This window comes from Castor canadensis, chromosome 4 (assembly GCF_047511655.1).
Source record: "Castor canadensis chromosome 4, mCasCan1.hap1v2, whole genome shotgun sequence".
In the NCBI taxonomy this organism is placed as follows: Eukaryota; Metazoa; Chordata; class Mammalia; order Rodentia; family Castoridae; genus Castor; species Castor canadensis.
In genome coordinates, this window is record NC_133389.1 from 180,360,397 (window position 1) to 180,381,023 (window position 20,627).

General features: G+C 50.4%; 1 protein-coding gene across 1 annotated transcript in view; it reads left to right on the forward strand.

Annotated features, from left to right (window-relative positions):
* The window catches only part of Sh3bp4 (SH3 domain binding protein 4), an 84,277-nt gene extending 67,834 nt beyond the window's left edge, over window positions 1–16,443 (forward strand). The window contains exons 3-5 of the mRNA XM_020181138.2: window positions 1,285–3,638; window positions 10,577–10,765; window positions 11,498–16,443. Coding sequence (XP_020036727.1) covers window positions 1,285–3,638; window positions 10,577–10,765; window positions 11,498–11,722 — 2,768 coding nt within the window. The 3' untranslated portion in view covers window positions 11,723–16,443. The remainder of the gene's footprint in view (window positions 1–1,284; window positions 3,639–10,576; window positions 10,766–11,497) is intronic.
* The last annotated feature ends 4,184 nt before the right edge of the window (window positions 16,444–20,627 follow it).

Genomic DNA, 20,627 nt, shown 5'->3' on the forward strand with positions numbered 1-20,627 from the left:
CACTCAGACAGGGCTCAGCCTAATTGTCCAAGGGGCGGCAGGCGAGGCTCGAGGCCGGGATGTGCTCAGCCCTCGTTCCTCCGTAACCTAGCGAGTGGAAGCAATTGAAACCCCTGCCTACTCTGCCAGGAAGTAAGAATTTCATTTTCATTGCTCCCTTTTGGAGAAAAAGGAAGTGGGAAGGAAAGACTTTGGGAGTTCCAGTTAGATAGAACAGAATAACTGCTGACTTCATCACGTATTAGAACAGTTGTAGATTTGGTTCCGCTAAAATTTACTCTTTTGCTTGTTTGCATAAGTAGTTGGGGAAAAAAAGTCTCCTTTCTTTTGGTTGTTGTCCACAGGAAGCCAATGTGTCTGCAGACTCCGTCCACAAGGCGGTGGGCAGTTGGGAACTTTCCCTGGGGATGAGAATGGGGACCATTTCTGATGGAAGGGGCCTTTTGAATGCTTGTAGGGAGGGGCATCATCTCTCAAAACACGTGGCTGGTTGCCTTGTTTCTGCAGTTCCAATTGCTGTCACATCGCCAGCACACATGTTCAAGGCCAAGCGTTGTAAATTAACTTGACTCACCTTAAGTGCTGGTGTATTCAGACTGCTCAAACTGTTGTTCAGTAGTAATGTGACTGATAGCCAGGCACAGACCTCTGCCTGTCAAGGTGTGGGACCTTCCCTTTTCATGCTGTGACCAAATGATCACTTAAGAGAGGCCGGAAGAGGCTGACCTCAAAAATCGCTGGTCACCTAAACAAACACTTTGGTGAAGAATGGGTTGAACTTGGAATAAGAGCAGAACCTGGTTATTGGGGACCTGTCTCTCCTTCCTGTGTTCTGTGCCAAAATAGAACCAGGAATCAGCCCGTGCACATCACCAAAAGGCCTGGGGGTTCATTTCCCGTCTGCGTTGTGTTTCCCAAGAACCTGACATTAGGCCTCTCTCCACACACGAGCGATTCTGGTAGGAATTTGCTAATAAAAACTTGATCAAAGTGAGATGTTCAGAACCCAGGGATGTGATGACTTCCCATTGTGCTCATTTGCCTCTCGGCAGTGGTCTGTCTGCCTCACATACCTGCTGGAATAGCCAAGTGACCAGGTGGTGGGGCAGCAGAGCTTGCCCAAGTCAGCTCACAGTCAAGGTGAAGGGCATGCAGAATTTCACCTTGGTTTGTTTCTGTTGGTCCCTTACCTAGTTAGCGGCCTCATCTCAGTGGTGTTCTTGGAAGCGCGCCACGGCACCCATGCACCTGGCCTGACCGTCTGTCTCTTTGTGTTTTGCGCAGTGCCTTCTCCCAGTGCCTTGCTAGTAGACAGCCCCACGCCTTTCGGAAATGCGAAGGAAGTGATTGCAATCAGGGACTACTGCCCGACCAACTTCACCACCCTCAAGTTCTCCAAGGGTGACCATCTCTACGTCCTGGATACCTCGGGCGGGGAGTGGTGGTACGCGCACAACACCACTGAAATGGGCTACATCCCCTCCTCCTACGTGCAGCCCTTAAACTACCGGAACTCCACACTGAGCGACAGTGGGATGATTGACAATCTTCCAGACAGCCCGGATGAAGTCGCCAAGGAACTAGATCTGCTTGGGGGGTGGACAGATGACCAGAAAGGATCCGGCAAAGCTTACAGTAATAACCCTTTCTGGAACGGAATCCAAACGAACCCATTCCTGAACGGGAATGTGCCACCCAGCTTGGATGAGCTGAATCCCAAAAGCACCGTGGACTTGTTGCTTTTCGATACCGGCACGTCCTCATTTACGGAATCCAGCTCAGCGACCACAAACAGCACCGGGAACATCTTTGACGAGCTCCCAGCCACAAATGGACTCCCCGTGGAGCAGCCGGTCAAGAGAGACAACCCGTTCTTCAGAAGCAAGCGTTCCTACAGCCTGTCCGAACTCTCCGTTCTGCAAGCCAAGTCGGACGCTCCCACGACCTCGGGCTTTTTCACGGGCCTGAAGTCACCTGCTCCCGAGCAATTTCAGAGCCGGGAGGATTTTCGAACTGCCTGGCTCAACCACCGGAAGCTGGCCCGGTCTTGCCACGACTTGGACCTGCTCGGCCAAAGCCCGGGCTGGGGTCAGACCCAAGCAGTGGAGACGAACATTGTGTGCAAGCTGGATAGTTCTGGGGGCGCCGTGCAGCTCCCCGACACCAACATCAGCATTCACGTGCCCGAGGGTCACGTTGCCCCTGGGGAGACACAGCAGATCTCCATGCGAGCCCTCCTTGATCCCCCGCTGGAACTCAATAGTGACAGGTCCAGCAGCATCAGCCCCGTGCTGGAGGTCAAGTTGAGTAACCTGGAGGTGAGCACCTTCGTCATCCTGGAGATGAAGGTCTCCGCCGAGGTGAAAAATGACATTTTCAGCAAGAGCACAGTGGGCCTCCAGTGCTTAAGGAGCGACCTGAAAGAGGGACCATACGCGCCCATCCCCCTGGCCTACAGCTATGGGGATACTGTCCAGGTGCAGCTAGATAACCTGGAGCCCTGCATGTACCTAGCTATTGTTGCCCACGGCCCAAACATCCTGTATCCTTCCACAGTGTGGGACTTCATCAATAAGAGGGTCACCGTGGGGCTGTATGGCCCCAAACATATTCACCCATCCTTCAAAACGGTGGTGACCATTTTTGGGCATGACTGTGCCCCCAAGACCCTTCTGGTCAGTGAGGTCACCCGGCAGGCCCCCAGTCCTGCCCCTGTGGCCCTGCAGCTATGGGGTAAGCACCAGTTTGTCTTGTCCAGGCCCCAGGACCTCAAAGTCTGCATGTTCTCCAACATGACCAACTTCGAGGTCAAGGCCAGCGAGCAGGCCAAAGTGGTGAGAGGCTTCCAGATGAAGCTGGGCAAAGTGAGCCGCCTCATCTTTCCCATTACCTCCCAGAACCCCAATGAGCTTTCTGACTTCACGCTGAGAGTGCAGGTGAAGGACGACCAGGAGGCCATCCTCACCCAGTTTTGCGTCCAGACGCCACAACCGCCTCCCAAAAGTGCCATCAAACCATCCGGGCAGAGGCGGTTTCTCAAGAAGAATGAGGTTGGGAAAATTATCCTGTCCCCCTTTGCCGCCACCACCAAGTATCCCACGTTTCAGGACCGCCCCGTGTCCAGCCTCAAGTTCGGCAAGCTTCTCAAGACGGTGGTGAGGCAGAACAAGAACCACTACCTGCTGGAGTACAAGAAGGGCGACGTGGTGGCCCTGCTCAGCGAGGAGCGCATCAGGCTGAAGGGGCAGCTGTGGACCAAGGAGTGGTACATAGGCTACTACCAGGGCAAGGTGGGCCTGGTGCACACCAAGAACGTGCTGGTGGTGGGCAAGGCCAGGCCCAGCCTGCTGTCGGGGCCCGAGCTGAGCACGTCGGTGCTGCTGGAGCAGATCCTCCGGCCATGCAAGTTCCTCACCTACATCTACGCCTCCGTGCGGACCTTGCTCATGGAGAACGTCAGCAGCTGGCGCGCCTTCGCCGACGCCCTGGGCTATGTCAACCTGCCGCTCACCTTCTTCTGCCGGGCAGAGCTGGACAGCGAGCCTGAGCGGGTGGCATCTGTCCTGGAAAAGCTGAAGGAGGACTGCAACAACCCTGAGAACAAAGACCGGAAGTCCTTCCAGAAGGAGCTCGTGATGGTGAGTGCTCACTCGGTGGGCATGTGCCCCCGAGGTTTGGTGTGTGCACTGGGGTGGGCTCCTCAAGGCTGCCTGCCCTGCGGGGACAGGGTTGGGTGTGCACTGGGGCGGGAGTCTGCATGTGATCCTTAGGGACCCTGGGGAGAGGGTCCCACTGCTCTCTTCCCACTATATCTGTGAGCTTCTCAGCCTCAGGTAGGACACAGCAGGACTGTTTGTCCACCTCTGTTTGGATCTGTTGGGCAGATCTGGGTTTCAAGTGGTGACTCAAGTGGAGAGAACCTCTGTCCCCAAAGCCAGGTCTTACTTTGATGTCAGTTTTCATGTTGTCTTTCCTGGGGCTTCAACACCTGTCTCTACTGTGGCTCACTTCTCCCTTCTTGGGGGTTGTTTGAGTTGGGGTGAGTGCAGACAGCCTCTGCTTGTCCAATATAGCTTGAGTCGAAGCTCTAGGAACTGAGCAGGAAGGGAGTGTCTCACTGCGGGACAGGCACTGGCCACCAGCCAAATAGGAACACTTCCTGAATCCCTCCTGAGCCATCCAGAGGCCTGGGTTTGTCCCAGACCTGCTTCCAAGGCAGCCCACCCCTAACTGCAGAGTTCTAGTAGTCACTCTGGTCTCCCTGGACGTCCCCAGGGCATTGTCCCTTGTTAGCCCCATCCTCCTGGTAGGGACCCTCTGGTTCCTGGGGAAGCCTCTGTGACATTGTCATGTCTCACTTTCTGGTTCTCCTTGCTCACCTCCTGACTGGTGAGATGCGCTCCCAGTGGGAGCCTCCCCCTCCTCACCGTTTTATGTGGATGCATTTGGGAGGAGACTGGCCAGTGTGTCTGAGCTGATACAGGTGAGCAGCTGAGACCTGCACTCCACACACACGCATCTCTGCTGCCCCTGCAAGCGGGCAGAAGGGCCGGCCGTTCACTGTGGTGCAGCCTATTTGCAACCTGGTAGGCAGCAGGATGTGAAAAATGACCCTTTGACAGTGACCCATGGTAATATAACTTGAAGACAGGGCAAACATACCTGAGATTACACAGGGGAGGGAGACACCAGAAGTGGCCGTTAAAAGGGCAGCCTTGGCAACCAGCTGGTCCCTGGGGGCCTTAGTGACAGCGGTTTCATTAGGGCAGAAGGGAGACTTCTGTGGGCATGCACGTGGGTCGCCCATGGGGTGACGGCAGTCCTTCATTCAAGCCATCACCACATGTGGTTCAGAGCCCCAGTAAAGCAAGTTCAGGTGATCCACTTTGTCTGGTCCCCATGGGTGGACAGAGCTCCACAGACAGGAGAGTGTCCCTAGGAGGACCTCAGGCCAGCATCTGCCATTGATTGTGAATTGGGCGTCTTCACGGAGAATAAGTAGAGCTGACTGTTCCCTGATGCAGCTGTAAGCCACTCACCTGAGCTGCGCAGAAGGGAGAGGGGGAAAATCCACAGCACCTCTCTCTGGTGAGTGGCCCTGACAGGGTGGCTTTTAGACTCCTCTCCTTCTGGTCGATTTTTAAGAATCAAACATGTCTTTGTCTAACTTGGTGACTTTACAGAGTAATTTTCAGTCTCCTTGGGCAAGTGTGTGCGCACAAGGGATGGGGTTCCTGTGCCCCTCTGGGCCCATTCACCCTCCTCCTCCTAGCAAAAAGAAGGAAATGAGGCTTGGCCTTTCCTGGAACTCGCCCCGGGGCAGGGTGAGTTTGTGGCAGGAAAGAGAGAGTGATTCTACAGAGTTCTTCCTCCTTGCCTCCCACCTCCGTCGTCAGCCATCCTGTGAGCAGGTGAGCTTTAATGGCCGGTTGAACTTCCAGTAACCACGGCTGACTAACCCAGCAGTGAAACTCTCTTTTGTTTCCATGGATTTATAATCTCAGGACTGTCTGGCTTCCTGTAGCCTCAGTTTTACCCTGCCCCCACCCCAGTGTGGTCACAGCCAGACTGTCACCCTCACTTCCCATCTTTACGATGCTTCTGTGTCACTGTTAGAATCCCCTGCTCTGGACACGGTGTCTGAAGTGATCTAGGAAGGCAAAGGTTTGAGACAGTTACCGCACAGAGTGGGGAGGAAAAGTCACCAAGTGTTTGTTTGTCCAATGTCAGGGGTAAGTGCTGAGGCCACCTTACCCCTGCCTGTGGCCTTGTCTCTGTGTCCTGCACATGCCAGCCCTGGACCCCACAGGTGGTGTTCCTCTTGCTTGGAGCTTTTGGCATGGTGTCTCCTCAGGAGGTGCCAGCTGCAATCTCGCCTCTCAGGGAGGCCTTTCCTGCAGCCCTCAATGAAGCAAGCTGGTGCCTGGTAGCTCCCCACCTTGATCTCCCACGTGGTGCCCTCGTATGCTCACTGGAATTGGGGCTGCTTTTGCTTATTTACCTGTGTGTTTCTTTCTTGGTCTTGCTCTGATTGAGTATTTACTCCATAGAGATGGAAAACTGCAGGGAGTCAGTGACTGAATGAGGATGAATGAATGAGGGAGAGGGAGTGACGAGTGAATGATGGATCTGGCTAAGCCTTAGGCCATACATGCTCCCCTTACTCACACCACACTTGTGTGCCTGCTTCCATTCCCTCCCCTCATTCATAGTATCCAAAGAGGCAGACTGTGGTACCCTAAGGCCTCTTTTGTTGCACCTTTTGTGTAGTGCCCCAAAACGACTCCTGTCCTGTCCTGGCCAGCCCTGCTTCCCATCAGGGACTATGGCTGTCTGTGCTGGCAGAGGGTAGGGCCCAAACCTGAAGACAACTGTCGTAGGTGGGGTGGTGCCGGGCAGTGAGTGACTGGGTGTGCCTGGCACTGGTTCAGTGGATGTCCCCAGAGTATACAGAGCCCTGATCCCCCATCTTGAGAGGGCTGGGAGGCACTGCGGTTACCTGTGCTAAGATGGAACTTGCTCGTTGGAGAGTGGCGCCCCTGTTTGAAGAGAAGTCCAGTTCTGTTGGGGCGGGGTGGGGTAACAGGGAAGATCTCAGCCGCAGCTTTTAACACATGGCAGGGAAGAACAGCCATTGTGGGGTTGGGAGTGCATTCTGGGCTCAGTGCCCACCAAACGTGAGACTGCCTGCTGGGTACTGGGAAGTTAACCTGGTCCTGTGCCCTGAGAACAACCCGGTGGGAATAGCTGTGTGAGCAGGAGACAGGGTTTTTTTGTTTGTTTTGTTTTGCTTTTTCCCTTTGGTGGTACTGGGGTTTAACCTTAGGGCCACACTTCCAATCCATTTTGCTTTGGTGATTTTGAGAGCTTGTTTGGAGGGTCTAGCAGGGGAGCACAGCTACTCGTATACCCTTGACTGAAGAACGGTGCTCCTCTATCAGGGATGGTCGTCCTCTTTGACCCACCGCACAGCTTCGGGAGGGACACACATGGAGCGGTGAGGGAGGAAGGGGACACCTGCCTAGCCAGCCAGATCAGCCAAATCAACCCCGGTGATCAATGGGGTGACAGATGTCGCAGTCAGATCGCCCTCACATCGTGCTTTGGTGATTTTGGAGATGGGGTGTCATGAACTATTTTCCTGGGCTAGTCTTAAATCTCGATATTCCCTGTCTCAGCCTCCCAAGTAGCTAGGACTACAGGTGCGAGCCACCAGTGCCCGCCGAGGAATCAGACTCTTGAAGGGTCTCCTCGTGAGGACCAATGGGGCCAGTGGCGGAAGGACATGTGGGAGGCCGCCCATGGCAAAGGGAGGTCAGGTCTGTGATCAGGTCAGGTGAGAACTAGGCGTGGGAAGCATGTGGAATGGGGCTGAGGCCCAGTAGCTCACATGGTGGGAGGCCAGAAGAACCAGCTGCGTGGGGATTCAGGACCATACAATGAAGGGCATTGGAGTGGAAGCAACGGGTGGGTAGTGCCCACTCTGTACTGAGGGCCTGAAAAGAGGCGTGTGTTTAAGGGGGAGGGGATGGGGACCTGGTCAGCCCATCTTGTGAGTCCAGGTGTGTCCCTGCCGTGTGTCCCTACCCCTCAACACCCTGACAGGCTGCTCAGGGACTCCCAGGTTTGTTTATCCTCTACACCATTCCACACTGCTACGGCTTTCCTTCTCCTTGCCAGCCTCTTGATGGTCCAGGCCTGTTGTGCTCACACTGCGCACTTCACCCTAACCCTCCAAGCCCAGGGTCTCTGGGCTTGCACAGCTGCATCAGCTCATCCCTGGTTTTGTTTTCTCCAGAATGATTTTCTTCTGCAGGAAAGCAGCAGGCTTGTTTGTGTGTTGACATGTGACAACACTACACCCAGGAGCAGAGAGTAGGGTGTCCTCCTGACAGGGAGCCACCTCTGCTAACAGTTTGCAGTGGGCACACTGTAGTCGTCATTAAACCCAATTGGATTCTGCCCCCAGCTGTTCCCCAGGCTGCTTTCCCACCTACTCTGGAGGTGGAGCTGGGGAAGATCATGGCTCAAGGTCAGCCCAGGCAAGAAGTTAGTGAGAATCTCAACAAACAGGCCAAGTGTCATGGCTCACATCAGTAATCCCAGCTAGGCAGGAGGTGTAGGTATCAGGATCATGATCTGAGGCCAGCCCCAGGCAAAAAGTGCAGGACCCTACCCAGAAGATAACTAAAGCAAAAAAGGGCTGGGGGGTGGCTCAAGTAGTAAGCACTTGAGGCCCTGAGTTCAAACGTCAGTGCTGCCCCACCCCCACCCCCAGAAAAACAACTAGGAGTGTTTTCATTGAGCAATACACTCTTGATGCAAGAGAATTCCCAATTTTCGGGACACCATCTCGCATGGGACACATGGTATGTATTCTCATGATGGGAAGTCAGCTGGAGATGGAGCAAGGACAGTGAGAGACACAGCAGAAGCAGCCCAGGTTGTCCTCAACAGCCCAGGGAGGAATTTGAATTTGCTGAAGAGGCCTGGGGTGGCTGTCACAGCCTGACCTAGAGCTGCCACTGAGGATGAAGCCCTGGGGTGACTGTGGCCAGGGTGCATGGGGTCACATAGTGAGAGATAAGGACACAGGTTGTCTTGGGTCCTTTGGAAGTCTCTGTGGAAAAGAAGAGAGCCATTACTCTAGAGTGTATAACAAGGGAGGACGTTTATGTCCCAGGGTGGAGTGGGGCCGAGGCGACTGAAGGGGCCTGAGAGTTGATGGAAGCAGGGGAGCAGGAGAATTGGGGCACAGAGAGTGGTGTGGAGGGTTCTTGGGAAACTGGGGAAAACCCACCTTCCAAACAAGGCGGCAGTTACCTAGTGGCTGTGTCTTAGGTCCCTGAGCCCCTTCCAGGAGGCCCCAGGGCTGGCAACCCTACAAGGCTGTGAGGCAGCCAGGACCACCCATTGTAAATGACGTCTTTCTGTCCACCTATCATCTGTGGCTGCTTTTAGGCCATGTCTGCAGAATTGAGAGGTTGGGACACAGGACATGTCACCCACCAAAATTCAATCTGTGCCATTAGAGATGAAGTTTGATCACTCTGACTTGAATTCTCATTCACTCAGATTAATTAAAATCCCGGCTGAAGTCAGCATTGTTCTTTATTTCTTTGGGTATTTTCTGGTACACTGGTGTGTACCTGAGTGTGTACAAAGATGAAAGAGGAAACTACGGGATTAGAGGGGAGAGTTCCCCAGGGCTGGAACCTTCTGCTGCGTTGTTTTCCATCACTAAGGTTTGGCATGTACCCAACATTCATCCTTCTAAAACCTGCATAACCCTTGTCAGTGGTGTGGGCAGCTTTGTAGCAAACTAAGCCAGCATTGGACTCAATAAAAGTTGTGTAAATGGAGCCAGCCAGAGTGAGTGAATGAAAGGCACCTTCATTCCTGGTGTCAGAAGCACCCCTTTATTTATCCAGGATCTGTGGAGGTAGAACCTCAGCTGCCCTAGGCAAGGCCTGGGTGCCCTCTTTTACAGCAATGACCAGTCAGGAGCCAAAGAATGGCCTTCATTTTCTAGGACCTTTGTATCCTGTGCCCAGAGCCTCTGGCAATTCAGATCGCTCCTTCCAGGAATGACTTGAATCACAGGCAGGTGACTTCAACGTGTTCTGTTACCCAGAAAACAAGGTATGCTGCCTAGAGCTAGGCAGCTGAGTACATGCACTAACATTTGTCTGGGAGTGACTTGGTTTAACCTGTGGCTATCCACATTCCTTTCCTGGACAGCAGACATGGCAGAGGAGACTCTTACTGACCCGGTGTGTCCCCAGCTCACACCATACCCCCCAAATTAAAACCTTGCATTATAGCAGTCTGTGCCAAGCTCATGGTGCATTTTTGTTCTGAAACACACTTCTAGTAAACACTTGATTTTCTTGACAATTTCTTTCAAATAGTCAAAATTTAAATTACAATCCATCATTTTCTGAGATGTGTAAATAGTGGAAACAAATCAGCATTTTGTTTGGTTCAGCTGCTGATGTCTGGTGGTGCCTCAGAACGGAAAAGCCAGTGGCCTGAGCACCAGAAAGGTTCCACCTCTGTCACCTTCAACTGAGGGACCCTGGACCAGCTACCCGACCTCTGCAGGGTCCACGCTTTCTTGTGTGAAGCAGACACACTCGGCCCCACAGTCAGGACAGCCTGGGACTGGCTGCCCAGTGGCCAGTGTGTCTCTGACGCCCCCAGGCATGGGGGCCCCACTCACTTTGCCTCCAGCTGGTCTGTAAAATGGATGAATGCAGGACCTGCTTCGTAGGGTGGCTGTCTTCTTACAAGAACCTAGTCGTTGGTGAGCACCTAACCCACTATGATCTCACTTAGCATATTACATCTGTAAAGACCCTGTTCCAAATAAGGTCACATTTTGAGGTTCTGGAACATGAAGAGGGACAGTCCCCAAATCCACACACCCTGCAAACCCTCTCCTCTATCTTGTGAGCCCAGCAGTGCTGACAGAGGTCAGGGGATATTTCATAGGCCCTAGAACTCCAGGTTGGCATCCACTCGAAGCCAGAGCCTGGCCTCTGTCTTGCCTCACGCTGTGCCTTTTCCTCCCCAGGCCTTACTGAAAATGGACTGCCAAGGCCTGGTGGTCAGACTCCTCCAGGACTTCGTGCTCCTCACCACAGCTGTCGAGGTGGCCCAGCGCTGGAGGGAGCTGGCTGAAAAGCTGGCCAAGGTCTCCAAGCAACAGATGGACGCCTATGAGTCTCCCCATCGGGACCGGAATGGGGTGGTGGACAGTGAGGTGAGCAGGGAGTACAATAATAAAAGGTCTACTTCACATATTCTGGGAGGGTAAAATGAGAAGAAGGGCATGTGTGCCCAGCATTTGGGGGTGCTCTGGCTAGGAGGGAGCAGTTGAACTGTTCTTGGAGTCTTTTGTTGGGATTCCTGTCGTGGAAGATGGCAAGACCCCACCAATGTAAGCTGAGATGGTGGACTTGCCACCCCTCGCTCATTCTGCTCCTAAGTTGCCTTCAGAAAGACTGAGCCATCACAAACAGAGCCCTGGTGATTGCTGTGCACTGCATCTACCCAGCACTGTGTTGGATCAATACCTGGTGTGGTACCCAACACTGGCAAAGGCCGGTGTGATGGAGTCTTGCCCGGAGACTGTGTTCTGCTTATTTGTGGAGGTCACCATTACACACCACCTGGAAGACGGCTCAGGCTCACCAGACCCCAAGGAGCAGGAAGTTCCTGGAATTAGGGTGTCCTTTATTCACACGATAAATTTCTAATAAATGACACAGATGAAAGCCATGAATTGTAAGGGAAGAGAAATCTGACCTGCTTATCCAGATAACATTTGCTACGTACCTGCTCTTGCCAATGCCACCCTTCCTCTGTCATGGACTGAGCCAGCTTCTGCTGTGGACACCTAAAGAGCATCACAGTCAGTGACTGGGGAGCTCCCCAGGTAACCAGAGCAAATCTCTCCCTGTCCACTAACTTTTCTTCCCTCTCCCTCCCCCAGGCCATGTGGAAACCCGCATATGACTTCTTACTCACCTGGAGCCACCAGATCGGGGACAGCTACCGGGATGTCATCCAGGAGTTGCACATTGGCCTGGACAAGATGAAGAACCCCATTACCAAGCGCTGGAAACACCTCACCGGAACTCTGATCCTGGTGAACTCACTAGACATCCTGCGAGCAGCTGCTTTCAGCCCCATGGACCATGATGACTTTGTGATCTGAGCGGGGCCCCTGCCCGCCTGAACTCTGGAGCTTGAGCTGTCCATCCATCTGTCTGTCCTAGGTGCCCAGCCATCAGCAGCAGGAGCTCAGGCAGGGACGGATAGCCGCTCATACAGAGGTGTGGCCCCCAGGGGACCAAGGACAGGCGATGCTGCTTCCTTCTCCGCCATCCAGGGGCGGCCCTCAGGGGGGGTTTCCACTGCAGGTCATTGCCAATCAAATAGCTTTCTATCTGTTGAAGTGTAAATTTAAATTTAAAATCACATTTTTATAAAAGACTGGGGAGGGGACATGAGAAAGTTGGTATCTAATTTTTTAATGGATCATAAAGGTTTTAAAAAAAAAAACTTAGTAGGAGCAGATGCTGTTGAGGTTTTTATGTTGTTTAAAGACCTTTTTAAATTATGTTACAGATGTATATAAGTATTTAAACCCCGTGGGCATTTCTGATTCCCAGCCATACTTTGCATTTCAACACTCAATACACAAAGGCGCTGTTCAGGTGTCGGGCTTTTCCCACTCCCCACTTTACCTGTAGGAAGGTAAAGCCAGCGGGCAGAGTGGATTTCAGTAGTGGGCACAGGTGAGCCCATCTTTCCTGAGAATGGCCTAGATCCCGCCCTCTCACTTTCCTTACCGTCCTCCCTTTGCTTCCGTGCTGTGGAAGTGACCATCACAAAATGCTTGAGTCTTTTGTGAACATTAGTGGGCAGTTATGCCCCACGGTAGCAGGTAGGTACCACTGAGCTGTGTTTGCCAATGGATTAGAGAGCAACTGGAGGTGACATTCCTTGTGGCCCCTGCCATGTGCAGTTACGTCATTCAGAAGAATGATGCAACCATGGTCGCTGCAGCTCTAGGCCATTGTATGGTGTTTCCCTAGGGGCAGGGGTGCGTCCTGCCAAGCCCGCCTCCCCCACAGGCAGGAAGAAAACCTGACTCTTCCCTGGCCACCGCTCACGCACTGCAGAGGGTCCCAGTAGCACTGTGCTGGCGTGCCGAGGTGTCAGCTTCTGCTTGCCAAACTCCATGTTGCATTTCATCTCAGATTTAACCCTCCTTCCTTTCTGCTGCGTGCCTCAGAAGTAAAAAAGTACAGGGAAACCAGTTTTTATACAACAGGAAGATCAACAGGTTAGCCATTTTCTGAAAATGAGAGTCTGTCCCACACAAAGGGTTGTGGTAATGACTGTGAGGGTTGTAGATGCCCTCAAACCTGCTGTGTTAACTTCCACAGCCTGGTAGCCATGGCATCTCAAAAGGGAGCAAGAGGCAGGACTGACACCTGGCAGATCAGCAGTGGGGTGACCCCAGTCATGGGCTATGTTTGTCTGAAGGGGTGCTGGGCCACTCAGGACTCCCAAGCCCCATGCTGTTAAGCTGCTTTCTTGACACATTAGTTCCTTAGTTTCATCGATGTGTAATCTCTTACTGTGCTGAAATGTTACATTGCTGCTGATTCAGACACCGAAGGCTAACAGACTAAAAAACAAACACTAGGTATTTTATGCTGCAAGAATCAAATCACACAATTCGCAGTCATCACACGTAATCACCTTAAATTCTGCTTCTTCACTCCTCACCTTCATTTTGCCCAGAGAACATCTCTCACCTTTTCCCCAAAGAAGAAACGAAACCAGTTGCACCTTAAACCATGAATATTTTTCCTCAGGGGCTTTTACATAGTTTCCTATGCAACATTTCTTGTAGCACAAATTAAATTCTACAAAAGTTGCAGTAAACTTTATTTGGATATTTTAAGCTGTTCAGTGTGTGTGTGTATGTGTGTGTTTTCTGTGCCTAACCAGACTTTAAATAAAACCTGGTAGAAGGACTTATACACAGACCAATGGCTCCCTGACGATTGGTGTGCTAAGCCAATTCCTTGCTCTTAATTTAAAATTTAACTGCTCTTGAAACGTGGGTAACTCAGCCATTGCTAACAGAAAGGGTGTATTGTACAGAGCACCTAGAGGAAACAGGTTGGTATCTTCTTTTGTTCTTAGCCTCTCGCAACTGGAACTGCCAACACCAGCCGCTGACACGGAGTTCATGACTGAGCCATTCCTGTGTGTGCTGCCACCATCCCTGAGCTGCCCTGAGATTACTGTGTTGGGGAGAAGAACCGGGTGGGGCTGCTCCTCCTGGAGTCCAAGCCCAGCTGGAGGTGGTGGTGAGGAACCAGACTCCTCCAAACCTGGTTGAGAAAGTATTCTTAATCCAAGTCCAAAGGCTGAGTGGGAATCAGCTAGACCAAAGATAAGTTAGACCTGGGAACCTCAAGTCTGCTGTGTTCACATGGGCACATGGAGGAAAAGTGGGACAGTGGGAGGCTGAAGCCTTCCACATGGCTGGGCTTGTAGGAAGCCCTTGTGAGCTCCTCTCTGCCCTCTGCTTGTGTTAATTCCAGCTGTTGTAGTTTAGATCTAAGTACCCCCAAAGACCCAACTGTTAAGGCTTGGTCCCCACATGGCACTATTGGAGGTGGTGGAACCTTTAATGACCAGGTGGTGGCCTGGGTCATTGTGGATGCTCCCTCAAAAAGGATGTGGAACACCAGTCTTCCTCTTCTGGTCACCATGATGTGACCAGGCCTCCTTTGCCATGCATTCCCACCACCATGCTGTACAGTGCTTAAAAGCAGCAGGCCCAATCAATCATGGACGGGAAGCTCCCAAACTGTGAGCCAAAATAAATCTTTTTTTTCCTTGCAAATTGATGAGCTCAGGAATCTGTTACAGTAACAGAAAATTGGCCAGAGCAGGAGCCCAGGCACCACCTACCTGCTAAGTCCTCACCCATTTTGCAGTTGAGGACACTCAACTATTACATGTGGGTAATAGGAAAGGCAAGAATGATGGGAAAGGAAGCAGAGAAGCAAGCCCAGGGCACACTAGGCAAGCACTCCACCCCTGAGCCACACCTCAGCCCAAAGGCAGGGATGGTAACCCAGGGCCACCGTAACTGGGTGGCTTGGACTTCAGAAATGCATTCTCACAGAAGTTCAAATTTAAGGCATTGCGTGACCTGTCTGTATATGGATCTCTCTTTGTAAGGACACCAGTTATTGGATTTAGGACCTACCATAATCTAGTATGGCATCATCTGGATTACATCTAGATAGCCCTGTTCCAAAAAGGTCACCTTCACAGGTAGTGGGAATTAGGACTTCAATGTCTATTGGACAGAATTCAGCCACCACACCACCTCCCTCATGCCAGGAGTAAAGCTCGCAGCCCTACATTGATAAGATTTTGACATTTGTGTTATTGATAAGGTAACTGACATATAGGGTTAATGGAACTTGTAGGCATCTTTCAGTGCCAAATATTCAGCAGAAAAGATTGAGTTGAAAAAGTGATGCTCTGATTTCCAAGAAAAAGTCAGTTTTGTCCGTGATAAATTCACCTATCATTCTGTCAAATCCAGCGTGTTGGGGGGGGGCATTTGCCAAGTTATTTATTTTGCTAATTCTCCATTTTTCACCCATACTGAGTGTTCTGTCACCTGGCTACAGCATCCACGCTCAGGCTTCATTCTAGGATCCCTACCCCAAGTGTTCTCCAGATCCCAGGAACTTGTGGGGCTCCCAGAGCCATTCCTAGCACTGAGACCAGATGTAAGAACCTTTCTCCCTTCACTTCACCTTTTTGGTCAAATGCACCAGCCCCCCTTTTCTGTCCACTTTTGCCATCTTCATCCTCTCCACCCCTGGGCTAAGGAGTCCTTCTTGTCCCCAGTCTGTGACCCCTCTCCTTCACCTGGCAGGATCGCCCACCGAGCTCTTGGGTGACAGTAACCTTGTCTTAGCTATCCCCAGAGGCTGCCGCCATGTTTGTTGCATGAGGAAGCTGCTCCTTTCTGCGATAGAAACACATTTCAAAATGTAATGGCCTTGGCTACTGGCGTGGATAATCTGGGCTTCACGCTGTGCTCACCACCAATGTGAAAAACAAGGGCAAACTCGTCCACCAATGAACGCATCAAAACCAGCACAGACCAAAGAGGTCAGAGAAGAGCACGGCAGGGAAGGCACTCGTCAGGAGCACCAAAAACAACTGTGTGTGCTGATGACTCTTGCTCTGGCTTGAGGGAAATGGTTCGGTTTAGTCCATGGTTTCTGTTGTGATGAAATTTGGTTTTATGTAAAATAGGTATGAACCTACTTAACTTTTTTGCCAGAACCCCTTTGGTAATTTGATGAAGACTGTAGAGTCCACAGAATTAGGTAAATACATAAGATAAAACCTGGGAGAACAAAGGGAAATAGCCCTACTTACATACAGACACCCAAGAGATTTAATATGTGTGCTTCTTTATGTCTATATGTTATGTGCTTCTTTATGTTAATATGTCTAGCGTAGGTCTCATCACCAGAAACCCAGTATGGAGGTGATCTTTAGATCTTTACTCCAGTAGGGCACAGTGGCTACGCCTGTAAGCCAGCCTAGGGAAATTGTTCAAGAGGCCCTATCTCAAAAATACCTAACACACACAAAAAAGGGGCTGGCAGAGTGGCTGAAGTAGTAGAGCACCTGCCTAGCTAAGTGTGAGGCCCTGAGTTCAAACCCCAGTACTGCCACACACAAAAAAGCATTCATGGATATAAAAATACCTGAGTGAGAACTCACTGGAATGTTTATACGTTTCTTTGCCTACGTGCTAGGAAATGCTGATGTTCATTTGGAGATTAATGAAAATAAAGGTATGTTTTTCCCTTACTTATATGTATTTAAAGTGTTCATTCAAAGGAAGCAGATCACCCGGACTTGCTATCCACATTGTTTGAAAATTGCTTTTATTAGTATTTTTTTGCCCCAGACTGTGGTTGTTTGTCTAATTTAATATTGGAGAAAACCTGTAGAAATTACTTCGCTGTGTGAGTGACCTTTTAAGTATCTCAAGTCATCCTTCTTAATTTTCCATCTCAGTTGGTTTATCTTCTTTTCAAAAAAAAGATTCTGTACACTCATGTCATATATATTGCAGTTTTCATTGTATTTTTCATTGGGAGGTGGCAGCAAAAAAGCTGCGCAAACTGAGGGTTCAGTGAGCTGCGGACAGAGGAGCCCATCATGGGTGCTCATTGACCCACGTGCATCATGGGCACAGGGTGTTCCAAGGGCATCCAGGAATGGAAGAGCTCGTTCCTGGGCCTCCTGGAGCTTATCCAATTGGGAAGGTCCAGGCACAGGAGCAAACTTGAACTTGAGCTCAAGTTCAGCAGAGTGGGCCAAGAAAACAGAGCAAGGGGAAGGAGCCCATTGGGGGAGGAGCCACTGCCGAAGGTGTGGGAGGTATTCTGGAAGAGACACGGAGACAGAGGGACAATTCAGGAGGACTGAGGGAGAGGGAGAGGTGCTTGTTAGTGTCAAGACATTTTCTGTTTGCTGAGCACTGTTCTAGGGTCCCTGTCCCCATGGAGCTCACGTTAGTTAGGAAACATCAGTAGATCAAATCGATACCAAGTGCAGGATCAGGTAAAAGTGAGTGCCACAGTGGGTGAGAATGGAGTCAGCAGCCTTACAAGGCCCTGGTGAGGGGTGGTGTGCATGGTCCACCTTCCAAGTCCATGGGTTCAGGTCACCAGCTGCGTGTCGGAAGTTTGGGGCGTTGGAGATTGAATCTTACTGAATGTGTGTTTTTATATAGATTAATAGGGCACCATGTAATGTTTCCATATGTGTACGTTGAGTAATGTTTGAATCAGGTTCAACATTGATCTCAAACATTTGGCATTTCTTTATGGTGAAATCTTGCCAAACCCTTTCTTGAGTGTTTTGAAATGTGCAGGTGCTCATTGTTATCTGTAGTCCCCCTACTGTGTGCATCAGTGCTCATTGTTCAGCTCTGCAGCTCCCCCTACCATCAGCTCTATGAGATCAGTGTTTTCATACTCCATGTATGAGTGAGACTGCGTGGCATTTTTATTTCTGGTCAGCATTCTCTGAACAATACGATACAGCAACTTATTCACGTAGCAGAGGAGTCCACAGATGATTTAAATAGGTCATATGCAAAACTATAACATTCTCACCTCCTCTCTCTCTGTCTCTCTCTCTGTCTCTCTCTCTCTCTCTCTCTGTCTGTCTGTCTCTCTCTCTCACTAGGGATGGAATCCAGACCCACCTACTGCTAGCCCAGCACTTTCTCTGGCTAAACCCCCAGGGGTCAGGGAATGGTCTTCCTGGAAAGTGGGGAGAAGAGGGTTAGAGACTGGGGATGGGAAGGAAAGCTGAGTAAGATGTGAATTGGGGGAGGGGAAGGAGATCTAGGACTCCCAACTCTAAATAGAAGGATTTAAGGTGGAACTGAGAGATTTTAGACTGAACAGAAAGGCCTTTGCAGTGAGAAGAAGGAGAAAATGTTGTGGGATGCTGGACACATCCGTGAGTCCTGAGCCCATCCCCCTCACACATCCCTTCCACCATATTGACATTAGGCTTCTGATTCGGCCATCTTTCTTTCGGCTCCCTCTCCAGCACTGCTTCTTTAGCCCAGTCACCACCCTTTCACCCTGTAGCTGAAACTCCAGCCTTGTACTCTCTAGTCATCCTCCACGTGGCCACCAGAACAGCCTTCCTGAAACACAAGTTCATGTCCCGCTCTACTTAACCTTCATCTTCACCGTCCCCTTTCTGAATAAGATTTCTACCTGTGCAAACAAAATGAGAGAAAGGAACAGTGTGCTGTGATTTTCACTGAGCCGCATTTATGCACATCCAATACATGTTCCCCATCTTGAGATGAAGCCTCAAGATGAAGCCTTTTGGGTTCTAAAATGTCCTTTATTTGGGGATTGAGGTAGATGGTACGCTGCAGTGGTGACAGGTGTTTTCATACCTCACTTGGTTTGACTAACAGTGGACACCTTGAATCTTCTGAGGCTTGGCTTGTGGACCACGGGGAGATATGAGCTGCACCTCCCTGTTCCTGTTTTCATTCATCCCTGGGCTCTGGCTGCTTCTACCTACAGCACCCTCCTTCCTATAATAGTGGCCTAAATCATGTCTTCTGGGTGCCCTTCATCTTGCAAACACTCTTGCTATGTTTGTAACCCTCAAAACACAAACTCACAGCTTCCTTTGCAGCTAAATATAAGCGTGCCAGCAGTCTTCACCATGTGGATCTCTGATTAAGAGGCCAAAAACTTGTGGAAAGGGACAAGGAATTCAGCTTTCCAACAGGGGCCAGCTAGCTCAGTCATGGTGTCACATGGCTGTGGCAGTTTGCTCTGGTGCTGGGAGGGCCCCATGCAGAGGTGTACTCCTCACCAGGATAATTTTGGACACTTCCAGGTGGCCTAGCATTGAGAGAGGGGCTTCAGCCCCAGTCACTGGTGCATCACCCAGGGCTCCTTTTAGGAGCCCCTGTTGTGAAGAATCAGCCCTAAGCGCTTTGACTTTGGACTTGTTGACCTCTTCAGGCTTCTGTTTTGAAAGCTAGGTTTCTCTGGATATCTTCTCAGACAAACCTTTGGGCTAACAGCTCTTCCTTTGACTTCCCAAGCCCTCTGTCCTTACCACAAATACAACCCATCTTTGTATCACAGCAGGGACATTCTTGGCCTGCCCCAGACTGAGAACTGGGCAAGCAATGCGTCAACTGTGACTCAAGCTCCCATCCACTTAATTCTTGGATGAATGACTAAGCACTGCCAACAATTCTTTGGGGAAAATGGAGTCCAAGTAATAGTGTACACCTGGAGGTGCTTGGTTTTGGGTGGTTTTTTTTTTTCCTTAAATACAAGTTTTGTGGAGAAAACTAGACAGTTTTCTAGAAGTTCTGTGTCTACTTATTTTACTTCATGGTCTTCCCACTATAATATTACATATGTGAAGCTCAGCTGAATTCACACTTTGGAATAGCAAGCGCTTGCATTATTTTTCACACACCCACGTATTTTCTGCACTCCAAGTGCAGAATCAGTTCACGCCCAAGGTGCAGATCACCCCACTTAGGTGTGAAGTGCAGATGTGAGTGCACTGGTGAGCGTCGCTAGCCTCAGGTGAGTGGTCAGGTGTACACGGACGGGCAGGTTGCCCTGTCACCCAACCAAGCAGGGGTTGGGGTTGAGGAGGTGCAAGTGGTTGCCTGGCAACCCCAGGATCACTGCTGGCCTTCCTATCTAGGAGAGAAGAGATCTAGAGAATTCAGCCACTTTCATGTTTGATTCTGAACACAGAATGGGGAGTTTATAGTCAGAGCCACACCAGCAAGCCAGCACAGCAACTGGTAACATTGAAATCCACAAATGCACCCCGAAGAAGAGTGGTTCAGAGTTGGATTCGTTGTGCAATCGGTGAATTCTTAAGAATATAATTATGCATTAAAAACCTCTTAGGAAAACCAGATTACAGTTCTCCAAGGCATTTGCACAACACCTGTATATATTCCTAATTATCACATTTTCCGTGTGATGGAGGAGTTGAGAAATTAAAGACAGAAGAGGTGATGTGTGCTAAGAGACTGGAGCGCTTGACCTAGTTAAAAATTATTCTCACAGGCCCTGGAGATTTCCCAGGACCTGGGCGGTAGCTACCATTTCTCAAATATTAGGTTTGTTCCAAATACACAGAGATGTCCAGATGGGAGATGTCACTATGCCACACACAGGATATCTCAAACTATTGAAATAAAAATAAAAGTTTTATGTTCAGAAATTCATACCCAAATAAAAGCAACTCATTTTGTTTGTGACATCCACATAGCATAGTCCAAAACTCTGCTTAAGAAAGGGTTAAGAACTTTCTCTGTGATCAGGTGTTTTCCCTCTCCCAATAGAGGAGCCCCTCACTTCAAATAAGACAGCTTATCAGTGTCTTTAGTACTATCATTATTTTCAAAATGCAATCGTTTTCATAGTATTCAAATTTTTATACTATTTGGTCTTAGTTGAGTATTT